Genomic DNA, 14,053 nt, shown 5'->3' with positions numbered 1-14,053 from the left:
GCCACAAACGCCCACACACAGCCATCCACTGTCAAATTCAACAGTATAACGAGAAAAACAGATGCACAAGACTAACTTGATACAACAGGGGCTGAAAGCATGATGTTACGTCACGAGGAAATGAAATGTACATTTAAGAGAGGCTGATTTAGAGCAATGAAGTCAGAAAAGGTGAAGGGGCAAGAAAAAATAATAAAAATCATACAGCAGAATATTTTTCAAATATTTTTTTCTCTCCAGGAAAAGGGACCGATAAAATAGGGCCAAGCAAACAAGGTTGTAAGTGTCTTTAGGGCAGAGCATGTATGAGGGAAGTGGTGGCGGTGGTGGTGGTGTTGGGGGCGGTGGTGATGACCAAACAGCAGAGTCGAGTTCCACTCAGAGAGCTCACACTAATCTGACTCGACATGCTGAACCGGGTCTATTTTTATTCCTTACAAATCACTCCTTTTGCTCGGGACTCGCTCATGCCACTTTTTCCCCATAGTTTGTTGCTTGTATTTTTATTTGTCTCTTCTGCCTTACATCTATGGTCAGCGGGCACACAGATCAAAGAGCAAAGAGCAAATAGCAATCATACAAATGCTCACAAATTCTTTCTTTTTATTGGCTACCTGTTAATTTATCTGGAATTTGGTGACTGATAATAAAAAGATATTCTCTGACATTACAAACCATATAGCTTCTTTAAAAAAATTGCAAAAAATGAATAAATATTTGAATGCTCAAAGTATAAAAATATATGAGGTGGGTGGTGGTCTGGTGGTGGGGGTCCACATTCATATATCAAACCAAAAACAGTCTATATTTGACATTTGTTCATTGTTAGGACCACCTTTGAATCATCTATATCCACACATGAATAATCACTATATTTACTGGAAAATTATATGTTGTTACATGGGCACAGTTACATAGTGAGTGAGTCTAAAGAGAAACTTGATGACAATCAGGGTTAATTTGATCATTTCCATATGTCCATGTCTACTTTTGCACATAGTGAAGTGACTGTAATAAAGCGCCTTGTAAACAGTATAGATCAGTAATGAATGTATCAGTCTTTGATTTACTTTTGTTGCCGTTACTGATCAATTGGACAGCCTGATACAAATGTTTAGGCACTATCCGGTCTTTAAGTCTAACGTCATTAGCCATGTCTGGGCCCAAACTCCGCTGCAGGTCTCAAAGTCAAACAATCACTGCGACATCACTAAGAGTTGAAGAACTGTCTAAATTCTTTCATCTGTAATAAAATGTGGCTTGTCTACCAGGTGTAACAATTAAGTTTAACATCCAAGCATCATTGAAAGCAGAATTTATTAAATTTAACAGAGATAGAAGTTAGCAGGAAATTAGCTCGCTAGTTTCCACCTAAACATGATATACCATGTTCTGACTCAGGGATTTCAGAAAAATAATTAAACATACAGCTCTGCTATCAAACTTCTGACACAAATGAAGATAGAAAACTACGGGTCGCGGGGGCAGCAGCCTAAGCAACAATTAAGTTTAATATCCAGGCATCCATGAAAACAGAATTTACTAAATTTAAGTTAGCTCGCTCGTTTCCACCTAAACATGACATACCATGTTCTGACTGAGAGATTTCTTAAAATTTTAAAACATACAGCTCTGCTATCACTTCCAACATAAATGAAGACAGAAAACTAAACAGCAGTGTCATTTTGTAGGATTACTGAAATTTGGCTAGCTGGTATGTAATGACGTGCTATGTGATCGCTAGCAACACAGCTATGTTAGCATAACATAAACACAGTGAAGCTGGAGGACGAACGCTAACTTTTTCCACTGGATAAAAGTTGGGGGTTCCCGATGGTTAGGGACAAATGCAATTGCATGGCAGGGTGCTGTAAACGGACCGAACTTCAGTCAGAAGAACAACTGAGATAATCCATCCACAATACGAGGTTAGCCATTAATATACTGCTGGCATGGGCTGGGCTGTAGTTACATCATAAGGTTTTAAAAACTGAGCTTTAAAATGAATAGCGGTAATAGAAACCAAAAGAGGCCGACAGTGATGACTGTTTTAGGGGCTTGTTGAGATTAAATAGAACAAGATACAAACCATGAAAACATGTTCAAAACACAACAGCCTTATTAAACGCAGAGTTGGTTGGGCCCAGAAGCAAGATCATGTCATCACTTAAAGACCGGATAGAACTGAATATGGTAATATTGTAATTAAAAATATAACCACCTCTTTGTCTTGTTCTGTCCTTTTCATCTAGACACAACTCCAAGAGACTACTACAAGAGCTACCCAATGGTAGACTACACTCACCGCCAGTCTCCTCCCACCTTCCAGCCTATCAACTTCCACCCCAAGGACAAGCCCTTCCTCCCACCACCAGATGTCCATGCACCTTTAGCCATTACCATCAACGCCTCCCAGATCCCCAAACCTAAGATCTCCAAGACCAACACTCACCCACTCACCTCCAGCTCAGCCTTCAAAGCATGGGACCCAAGTAAGAGCCACATTCAGCACCCGGCAGCCTCCCACATGGGCCTTGGCGGGCAACAGCATCACCCTATCCAACAGCAGCAGCACCAGACACTGCACCAACAGAACAGCAGGCGCCAGGCCTACTCCAACAAGAGGCAGTTCAGCATTGAAACGCTGCCCGAGCTCTTCTCGCAGCCGCTGGGCTACGGCCATTCGCCGCATATGCACCCCAAGCACAAGGGACTGGCCACTAACAGCAAAACAGAGGTCACTGTGTGAACATGGGGCAGGATTGATGAACAGACAGAAGACAAAAATGGAGCAGTTGAGGGGAAATGTTCTAATATCTTTTATATCCTCAGTTATAATGGTGTGCTGGAGCAAGCAAATATCGTATCTGGAATTTTTTTAACTCTGCATTTTCCTTGTCATTGTTACCAAGAATAACAATAATGTGAGTGATATTTGTGTACTTTTATGACCACTAAAGCAAAACAGATAAGTTGCAGATAAGCTGTGAAGGTGGTGGATTAGTGGATTATTTGCTTTGACTCTTTGAACCCAGCAGCGTCTCTAAATAATTGAGTGGCAGTTGGCACAGCTCTCTCCTCCGTCTCCTCTCAAGCCCCTTGTACCTCGGTGACATTTTGCTCAGGTGCCGAGTGCCCTTCCACTATGTACAAATGTTCAAATTCAACTCATACACGCTTTACCCCTCAAACTGGCCCAGACTCTAACACTGACAGGAGAGGAGGGTAGAGGAGTGTGTCCCCCAAGACTCTAGCTTCCCATCAGTAGACACAATGCCATTGTGTTGTCACCACTCATTGCCCTCCAGCCCTCCAAAGAATGAGATATCAGCCTCGCAATTCATACTAGAGTGGAGGGCAGGATAGTGTGGGAGGGATTCATCTCATTCCAGGCGCAAGTGAGATGAGAAAGATAAGAATAAATGAGGAATGCATACACATGTACATACTACACACTTGTCAAAAATTATACAAGGTTCCCAGCAGTGTCAAGGGACCACAGAAAACCCCACCTCCATCCGAAAAACTGGGCAAATGAACAGGCTGGCCCTTTAGTTATTTGTGGCAGCATGTTGAACAGCAAATTTCAGTCACAGTCTCTTGTGACGTGGTGGATATTTTTACCTCTACATGAAGCCGAGGATGTGTTACAATACCTAGAAAAGGGGCAAAGGGATCATCCCGAAATGTCATTGCAAAGTCAGTGAATTCTTTCCATTTCACAAATGCATCACAGAAAAGTCAGTTAATCCTGCACATTAGTACAGACATGGATTTTCTCTGACCCCAGAATTTCGCTTTGTTATTTTTGGTGCCATACATTTGCAAAGATACATTTTCATAATTAGACACTAATGATTAACATAATTCTGGATGTAGGAAGAGAGTGATGTGATGCATTCAGAAACCTTTTTCCCTGCTGTTTGATGCATGGAGATATTTCTGCAAAACTAACATAATCTGAAAGGCTGAAACCAACTGTACATAGTACACTGCAGTTTACTTCACTTCCTCTTAACAAAGTGCTCAAACACTATAAGTTAATAACTGCTTCCACGTGCATACACAGCAGCATAAATCAGTGGATTTCTGGGAGATAACGCTTCAAACTGTTGAATACTGACATAAAAAATTAACCAGGTATAAATCGAGAGATTTATACCAAGGGCCAAAAGTAGAAATTAATACCCATTGATAATACCCATTGATAATCATAATAATACCCATAATCATTAATACCCATTGATAATCATACGTGGTAACGTAACAACCCGTAACAACCCGTCGATGCTCATTCTACATTTTAATAAATAAATTATATCTTTTTATCTTAGAAAAAATCCCTTTTTGTTTCAATTTGGTTTGCTGTCTCTCTATGTTTGGTGAACACAGGAGTTCTGCACCAGCTAATTGTTAATTTATCTTATTTATAGGTTGTGTCTTCTTAGCTAGCTTGCTAGCCATGAATAATAGCATTTAAAAAAAAATACATTAAACAAAACAAATGTTAGTTATCAGCTTTATCATGAGTGTAGTTAGCCATCAACTCTTTTTTCACTTTTAGTTAATCTTAGAAAAACCTTTTTGAAGATTTTCACCAAATTCTTGCAACAATGTCAGCTAGCATAAATTTGGCATGACCCTTACAGGCACAATAGCTAAACACAAGGAAATAATGGAAATTTGCCCATGTTAAAAGTTCCAACCATAAAAGGCACCTTTTGTACCTTTACCTAATTGCTATTCCAGAGGAGTAACTAGAAATACTGTTTTTTTAAAGTAGAATTTCTTGAGTAGTTTGCCAAATAGCAGTTTTTTGATAGCTTAAGTATAAAAAAACGCAATAATGCTTTCATCCTTCAAAATCCCTTACCATCCCACCACTTATTTCCAATTCCTCCTCCTCAATATAGACCAATCCAACAGCCAGTCTGACTCACTGATTGAATTCACCTTCATTTGTTATCACTGGGACACCAGCTATTCCGCAGTGCATATGCCTGGCTCATGCTACAGCGCATCCGGCAGGTGGTGGAACCTCATCAAACAGCACCGCTTAACAGAGTCGCACATTATTTGGCACTTTTTCTCTCTTTCCCTCCCTTTCTGTCTCTCCATCTATCTCTCTTCTTTCACTCTGTATCTCACTTGCTTTCTCTTACTTGTAGTGTCCTAGCAGACTTTCTTCTACTGCCCGACCTCCCTTTGTGCATCCATATCCAGGAAGGGTTGAGCAGTGGGTACGAAGCACTCTCCCTGATGTTTGGTACCCACTGCTCCAAGCTGTTGTAAACGTGATAGCCTCACTGGGTCTTCATAGTGTGTTTGAGCATGTACAAGGAGAAAACTATAATTAATGACAGAGCCAATCAAAGCATGGCAGGCTCCAGATTCATCCTCACTACACCACACCGCACAAGCGCTCACACAAAAACGATTACATTCATACGCACATGCACAAGCTAGCATCCACAAACACAAGCTGTGGCATCAATGACCAAATGCTTTGCAATATATTATTCATATCTGGAGATTTGCTGATGCCAAGCTTAAAGAAGTAAAGTGGATTTTATGTAAGACAGATTTAAATTTTTAAGAAGATTTTGTTTGTATGTTTTACTTGCCAGCAGAAATGTCAGTCAGCCAAATTCCCCAATTTGCATCTCAATTTTATTGGAGCTGTAAATGTGCACAAGCGAATAAAATGAGCAGCAGGGTAAAACTTTAACGAGCAAGAATCAAGTAGCAGTATAATGCTCGCTTGTAATGCTGCAATGGCTTCTCCACTTTACCTCTCCAAGATGTGAAAAACCTGTTAGGCAAGCTGTTGGACTGGTGGTAGGGGATGGCATGCTTTTGTAATAGGGGATCAGTAGAGAATGGGGATCATGAATACAAAAGCATCAATGGGATATGCATGCTGTGAATATGCATCAAACACATCTGTGCTTATGCTTTCGCCAGCACTGCACAGTATTCAGTGCACCACAGTGCCGCAGCTTCTCTTGCGTGGCTTCACCATCTCTTTGACTTTTATTTTCTCGAGGTGCCACATTTTTTAGTGGGTCACTTCATATGAAAAGCTTTCTGGCCTCTAAAATCCCTACCAAACCGTTCTGTGGGCTCTCTCCCTAATCAGTCGGAATGCATAAGAGGTTGAGAATAAATAAGGAATGACAGCGAGTAAACAAGCAATATGCATCAGTGAAGCAATAAGCGCTAAACCTCCCTCGCCCTATCTCTCTCTTTCTGTTTGCCTATTTGGAAGCCTCCTCAGAGTTTAAGGCTGGGTGCTAATAAGGGCACGGGTGTCCTTATTAGCCACGTCAGAGCTGAGTGAAAGAATGAGCTGTGCAGAGGGCTTGAGACAAAAAAATGAAGGCGATGAGATGAGAAAAGAGAAACGTGGCTGTACGAACACAGCCGATATCGCGATGGTTGTTTTTCATTCTGACTTGTCTGGGTGGTCTAAAAACATTCATTCTGGGTCTTATCTCTGTGCATTCAAGCAACCAGCTATCAAAAACGCTTTGTGACTGTAGCTGGGAGTCGAATATGGTGTTTACTCTGATTTGCACAACAACAAAATCAGGAACTGGACCCTGTACTCACTGCCTGGCCTCAGAGGGCGTGAAGCTTGTGCTACCCAACAACTCGGAGGTTGAACAGAATGCCAACACAGGCTCCAGGATTTGCAATTAAGGAGCAGAGTTAGTCCTTCAGGACAAGCAAAGCCTGAGGACAGGCTACCAGCAAAGTGAAAGAGACTGGCAACTTGAAAGCTTTGCTCGGATTTTGTTAGCTGTCATGTCTCGCGGAGATGGCTGACAGCGAGCGCTGTGAACGCCTGCTTCTTGAATTGTTCATTTTGTGAGATCCGTATCACAGCTGCAATCTTGCTGATGTACTGGAAAACAATGGCACCTTTCAGTGTTAATTTCCCAATGGACAGCGAATGGACAGTGAAGGATGTGTTTTTACATCAACGATGGATGAACCTTAATGACTCCCTTCAAGCAAATGACATACATGTACCAACATCCACACACAGCTGAAACAAGACACAAGAGCCACAGACGTATAACGCTACTTATATCCTAAACACAAAGTCTCCAACTTTGTGATATGAAGCAGGACCAAAAGCCTTGAATCAGGAGAAACTGAGTACACCTAACTGATGCTTAAACATCCAAAACGGTGAGAATGCTGGGACTGCTTTGGATCATCAGCTTAGAGTGAATTTACTCAATCTCTCCTGATTACGACAGACTGTGGCATTGCTCGCTCGAGTCAGAGCTAACTGACTGTTGTTTGTAAAACTTCCTCTCTATAAAAGAATCATCAAGTATTCTACGGCAGGTTATCTGAATGCAACCTGGTAGACATACTTGGGCTCCATGATCCCGAGCAATATATAGATTATGTTGTATGGTTCGATTGTTTCTTTGTTTTCTGTCCGTTTTTGTACGGTGTTTTTCAATGATTGACCAACGGAAAAATTTTGAAGAGCTTCCAGATTTCATGGCCGCACCCCTTGCCCCCGCCCCTCGCAATCACCTAGCACATGCCATACAATGTAACGTCAAGCAGATGAATTACATTATATGCCATGTGTTTGAAGCTTGTACGGTATACATGCACTCATATATTTAATGTTAAATGATATTGCATTGTATCCAAGTGCTTTGCCAACACATTCGCTGAAAGTGAAAGGAAGACTCAGCGGTTTCTTGTACAGCTTTTGCATCTGCAAAAAAAAAAAAAAAGACAAAGACAAAAAAAAAAAGTAATGCGTCGTCTCATAATAATTTGTAATAGGCAGCAATAGGCTGCCTTGGATTGCTATGTAATACTTGTGTTTATATGTATCCTATACCATTTGTCTGCTGTGAAATTCGTTGACTACTCAGCTTACATAAGGGCTTTTTATAGATATATAAAAGCAGACTGGGCAATCTGACGTCACTCTGTAACTCAAGACAAATTTCTCCAGATTTTTTGTTTTTATGTTTGTTTTTTTAGGGATGAAGGGATATGAACAGAATTTTCACGCATACAAAATGCTATATAATAAAGTTTTGACTGCCAAACTACAATGTCTATAGGCACTCATACTGCATTGGCCCATGTGTCTTGTTTGAATAAATCTTTCAAGAAATATAGCATTTGTTAATCGTACCTGTGTCTGCTGGCTGTTTCTTTCTAAGAGTCATGTTGCTTTAGGAAACTGTTTATCTCACACCTTTTAGCAACATTATTTGCCTAAATGATATAGCAGGCATGGTAAACAGACAGTTAATTCTAAAGTTTTACCTAATGGGATGTAATAAAAATCATCTGGTCCTTAAAAAAGTACAACCTCTAATGAATTATGGACTTTCTAATACTTGAAAATGCCCATTTAACCTTTCCCAGATTGATGGGTAGTAGACTGCCTCCTTAGGATCATTGCTAATTTCTTCCCTCCTTGGCATAAAGCTCAATGCTCCCGCAAACTGCCAAAACTTCTGCTTTTATAGACGTGCTCACACTTGCTGATGATCAATTAATCAAGTCCACTTCACTAGCAGCATCTGGCTGCTATTTAGCCTCTAAATTCCTATGGAAGTAGTGAGGATATTCTTGGTTCTTTACACATTGATTCTACATCTTGATGACACAGTGTAATATGTTTTGTATTTACCTAATTTAGATGATTTCTTTTCTGTCCTTATACATAAAACTGAAAGAGTATGTAGTTTTCTTTTTTTAACTTTGACATATGGAGTATATACTACAGTATAAAAAACTCAGCAGCAATTTAGCTTAACTTTGCATGAAGACAGGAAAAAGTCTGCCTTTGCACAAAAGTTAGAAAATCCAATATCTACCACTGACCCTTACGGTGTGTTCACACCGAACGCGATAGACGCGAACAGAGCGTCAGGTTTACATGTAAAGTCAATGGGAAAGCGCAATGACCCGCGATTGCGGCTCCCGCGAAAATTCGGAAGCAGATTTGCGTCGCCAAAACGCCTGAAACGCACGTCAGTCTAGTGCGTTTGGAGCGTTTGACTCGCGAAAAAAACCACGCGCGTGAGTTTTTGTGTTGCATTTTGTGCATACGCGCGTTACGCGTCTACCGCTCGAGTTGGAAAAATCTGAACTCCAGCGTCAAACCGCGCTGCGACAACCAATCAGGAGCCTGGTGACGTGGCTGTGACTTAAGTCAAAGGGGCAGATCCAGCCAAAGCCCTTCATTCTTCAATGGAAGGAAGGCTAATCAACGCCGTAGCAAACGTAGCTGTACGACACCAGCTGCTTTCTGTACCGAGACAGGAATATAAAGGACCGAGCTTGGAGGAAGATATGTAAAGAGATCGGGCAACCTGGTAAGTTCATTCATTTCTCTTTTGAAAGTTTTCGCTGACCCGGGGAAGCCGCACAAAAGGTAGCAAGCCACCGCTATTTTCCTACTGACGTACAAATACCGTTCTGCTTTTATGCATGTTGTCATATAGGAATATATTTTGTTTATTAATAAACAGCACACAGTGGTCCCGCTCATCCGTCACTGCTTCGCTTTTTCGCTGATTTTCTTTTTCTTTTCTTACACTGTACAGCATTGCATTCTGCAGCCTGATTGACAAATCTCCGCGCTTGCCAAATTCATCAAGTTTGATTTTGATAACCATCACGTCCAATAGAAAAAACAGCACAAAAATACCCATAACTATGACCCTCATTCGGAAATAGACACCTGTAACGGTGTGTTCACACCGAACGCAATAGACGCGAACGAAAACGCCCCAAACGCCCCTAATTTGACGCGTGCACATTCGCACCTCAACGTGTGTCCAAGAAAAATCCATCGCGCCTCAAAATTGCATATTTTGACGCGCGTGAACCGGAAATGTGGGATGGATGTGGGAGGAAGTTGTGCCAGACCGGTATCTTCGCGATTCAAACGCTTCAAACGCGCTAGACTGACGCGCGTTTCAGGCATTTTCGCAACGCAATCGCGGGTCATCGTGCTTTTCCATTGACTTTACATGTAAACCTGACGCTCTGTTTGCGTCTATCGCGTTCGGTGTGAACACACCGTTAAGCATGTTTATTAGCAGTTATAGCATGTTTGTTTACTTGTACACACTTGTATGTTTGTAACATATAAAATCCTCATTTTTTACATTTATTTTGGTACTGCAAATGATTGCACAGAGTCCATGAAAGATACTGCGATGCCATCAAATAGTTGGTAGATTCCCATATTGTATCCTTGAGTTCGACATTTTGGCTGTCAGCACCTTGGGTTTGAAACCTGATGTATGAGGGGTTGATCCACTGCATATTCATCAGGCAGACACTACTGACTCATCAGTATCAAAGCAGTCACACAAATTAAGTATACTTTTAGTAAGTAATTTTACCGAAATTTTGACCACAATTTATGAAATTAAGTAAGTAAATTAAGCAATTAACTAACAACACAGATTTATTAGGAATGTGTTTACTTATTTCATAGTGAGCAACACTGTTTTTTTTCTCAGCAGCAAGAATGAAGATTGAAGATACGTCCACATTTTTCACAACCAGAGTCCACATCCATCTTTTGTTTGGTCAGAATAGAGCAGGAGCTTTCAAAAACTAATGTCCTAGTCTAACAGTATCTAAGGTAGCCCAGGCACAACAATCCATAAGGACACAGAATGTGCCAAAGATCAAAAACTAGCCACAGTAGCTTAAAACAGTAGCCTATCCCAGCTGTCTTAGGGCAAGAGGCAGGGTACACCCTGGACAGGTCGCCAATCTGTCGCAGGGCTATGCCATTAGACAGTTCCTGCAGTTTTGTAATTAAAATGGAACTTGCTTCTAGTACCTGTCAATTCACAGGATGAAGCATTTCACTAACGTCACACCTCAAACAGACCAGTAGCTGTGACCTTACTCCCCAGTTTAAGCTGGACAAGATAGATTGATTTGTGACTGTGATCTTGGAATTCTTGACAGAATCAGTACATTCATCAGGCAGCTCAAACTGACCAGCACCAGACTCTTGGTGTATAGCTTACTGTAACCATCCATCCATTTTCTTAACCACTTGTCCAATTCAAATAACACGGTGGGCTGGAAGCTATCCCATCATAGGGCAAGAGACGGGCTCGTCCTTGACTTGCTGCCAGCCTCCAGTCTATTGCAACTGCTGCAGCTAATCTATCGGAAAACTGAACAAGGTCATAGTTGGTGCAGGTGTCAGAAAACATCCTGGGATTTGCAAAAACTAAGTCACTTAAAGGAGAAGGGAGGGAAATGGGTTCAAGAGCAGGGTAAATTATAGCACTGAGTGTCACAAACTGATGATGAAAATAAGTACAGGATTAAACAAGAATTAAGGTTTCCCCCAAAATTTCCTGCTTAATTAGTTTTGACAACAACACTCATGGCAGCTCTAGCAAGGAAACTGCCAAAAGATCTGCTTCAAGCTTTCATATGACCCAGTTTAGAGTTCCCAAGCATGAATCCCTGCAGAATATTCTCTCAGGTTTATTGGTAAATGACACATTCAAACCTCCAAATACAGAAAGTCAGAAAATCTAACAAAAACACATACCAGCAGGACAGAATGTAAAAAAAGAGTAAAAAATCTTTACCCCATCCTTTCACATATCTGTATTTTCTGCCTCTCTTCTCTGCTTTCTTGTCTCACACAACAACAAAGTCTGGGTCTCCCAAAGAAGCGTGTTGCCATTTAATTTGTTCTGACATTGTTTGGGATCTGACTATGTTTGCCGTGGGTTATAACCGAGCTGGCAGTGCTGTGTTTTAAGTGTGCAATGTCCTCTGACTGCATGTGAAACTGTTTGCGTTGTCTCGTCTCTTTAAAAGATCAATTCTTTTTGAGAGCAAATCTCGATTTTTAATACAAACTACTCACTTAGGCCATTATCTTCAATTACTAAAAGCTAAGTATGGCTGTATGGGAAAAGCAAAAGGTGAAAAGCAGCTATTCAAGGTTGCGCCAGTGCTTTGGCTCACCTGGAGGTAATATCAATGTCTTTACCACATCAGGTCCTATTTCAGTTAGAGCAACTCGGATAGGATGACCTGTCACAGGGTTTAACACAAAACAAACAGAACAAAAGAGACTTGCTGTCAAAACAGGAAAGCGACGCTGTTTCTGAGAAGAAGACAACAAAAAAACACACAGCAGGGGTGTCATGCAAACAGTTACAAACTAAGTTTTGCTCATAAAAGAGTTGTAGAAATATCCCAGGCAGGGCAAAAAAGGGGCATTACTAAATTAAGGGTTTATCTTTTCTTTAATTTATGGATTTAAATAAGGCCGACTACTGAGGAGTAGTGAACCCTTTGTTTTTAAACTACTGCTCTGTGATTGTTTTGAATCTTTAAATCGAGCAACACCCTGTTAAACATACAGTGTTTTCATTAAATATTTAATTGGAAATATTCATAAAAGGTGTTTAATGCAGTGAGGTGAACAGAAAATAATCCATATATGCAAAAATAATCCAAGTCTGCACTTTGATCAACGATTCAAGATATTTTATTGTCATCATGCAGTCGCATTACGAAATTCTGTGCAGTAGTTCTCAACTTAAAATATCAACTAAACACAATAAAAAAATACACAATAATGGTAAATGGCCTGTATTTGTATAGCGCTTTACTAGTCCCTAAGGACCCCAAAGCGCTTTACACAACCAGTCATCCACCCATTCACACACACTGGTGATGGCAAGCTACATTGTAGCCACAGCCACCCTGGGGCGCACTGACAGAGGCGAGGCTGCCGGACACTGGCGCCACCGGACCCTCTGACCACCACCAGTAGGCAACGGGTGAAGTGTCTTGCCCAAGGACACAACGACCGAGACTGTCCAAGCCGGGGCTCGAACCGGCAACCTTCCGATTACAAGGCGAACTCCCAACTCTTGAGCCACGATCGCCCTGTGATGTGTCGAAGCATGCAAAGAAATGGCTTAACTGTTTGTCACACTTATAGTCACTTATTGTTATTGTTATTATTCATTGAGCTTTTGTTGTCAGTGTTCCTGAATGGGCTGTTTGTATTTGTGTTTAAATGAATAATTCAGTAGGAATAACTGATGAGAGGAAACATAAAATTAGGAAAAGAGCAAATATTTATTTAACTAATGACCACTGAAGATGGTTTTCCCTAGACAAGACAGTGTGTGTGTGTGTGTGTGTGTGTGTGTGAGAGAGAGAGAGAGAGAGAGAACGCCACTGATGAAGGCTCTAACAGGAAAGGTCAAAACCCTGTGTTCTTCACATCTGTCACCCACCTACTACTACTGAGCCACTGGACCAAAGGTAATAAACAGGTCAACACAAATACACTGAAAAGTTTTGTTTTCACTGTTACTTATTGAATTTTGGTTTGAGTGTTTGTAAGTATTACACATTTTGGTGTACAGAGCCGATACTCTTTGTTTATTTTTATATTAGGCAATGTCTTGAAATCAGAATGACACAAAACTGTTACTCTGACAGTTTCACATGGTTCGACTGTTTGGTGGGCAGCATAAAGAAGCAGGGGAGGACAAGCCAGTCATGGTAACAGACAATCACTGTAATCGACACATCAACGGCATTAAATAAAATACTTCATATGGGGTTATTAAATCATCACTTGTAAGAATTCAGTGTTTGAAATGGGTCCATTATGTTGACACACGTGTAAACCTTATGTCCCTTGTAATAGATTTTTCACATCAAACCAATTGCTTTGTATCACTAATAAACCCTAATGCTATAATATCCATACAATATAGGATCTACTTTCTGGGCATAGCATGCCAGGAAAATGAATGTCATGCCAGAGGAACAGCTCCAAAGGCGACGAGGGAGTAAGACAAGGAGGGAAAGGTTGCTTACTGTAGCTGCCTGGTTGTGGAACTAGTGCCTTAAGCGCAGAGCTTTGACCTTTAACAGTGGATCAATCACTGACAGTATGGTACATTATTTCAAAGAATATCACTTTAATTATTCCATATTTTATTTGCTTTACCTTTTTATTTTTTGGGGAGAAAAT

At 40.8% G+C, this 14,053-nt stretch overlaps 1 protein-coding gene across 1 annotated transcript in view; it reads left to right on the top strand.

Moving 5' to 3' along the window:
• The window catches only part of LOC147332201 (protein shisa-8), a 142,983-nt gene extending 134,805 nt beyond the window's left edge, over window positions 1-8,178 (top strand). Inside the window, exon 5 of the mRNA XM_086288647.1 lies at window positions 2,253-8,178. Within this exon, the coding sequence (XP_086144773.1) occupies window positions 2,253-2,749 (497 nt within the window). The 3' untranslated portion in view covers window positions 2,750-8,178. The remainder of the gene's footprint in view (window positions 1-2,252) is intronic.
• Window positions 8,179-14,053: the final 5,875 nt, after the last annotated feature.

This window comes from Aulonocara sp. 'chitande type north' Nkhata Bay, linkage group LG4 (genome assembly GCF_057382095.1).
Source record: "Aulonocara sp. 'chitande type north' Nkhata Bay isolate Kocher_YH1m ecotype deep benthic linkage group LG4, A_spYH_male_GT1.1, whole genome shotgun sequence".
NCBI lineage: Eukaryota > Metazoa > Chordata > Actinopteri > Cichliformes > Cichlidae > Aulonocara > Aulonocara sp. 'chitande type north' Nkhata Bay.
Note: the sequence above shows the minus strand (reverse complement) of the source record. Positions and strands in the feature narration are given on the sequence as shown.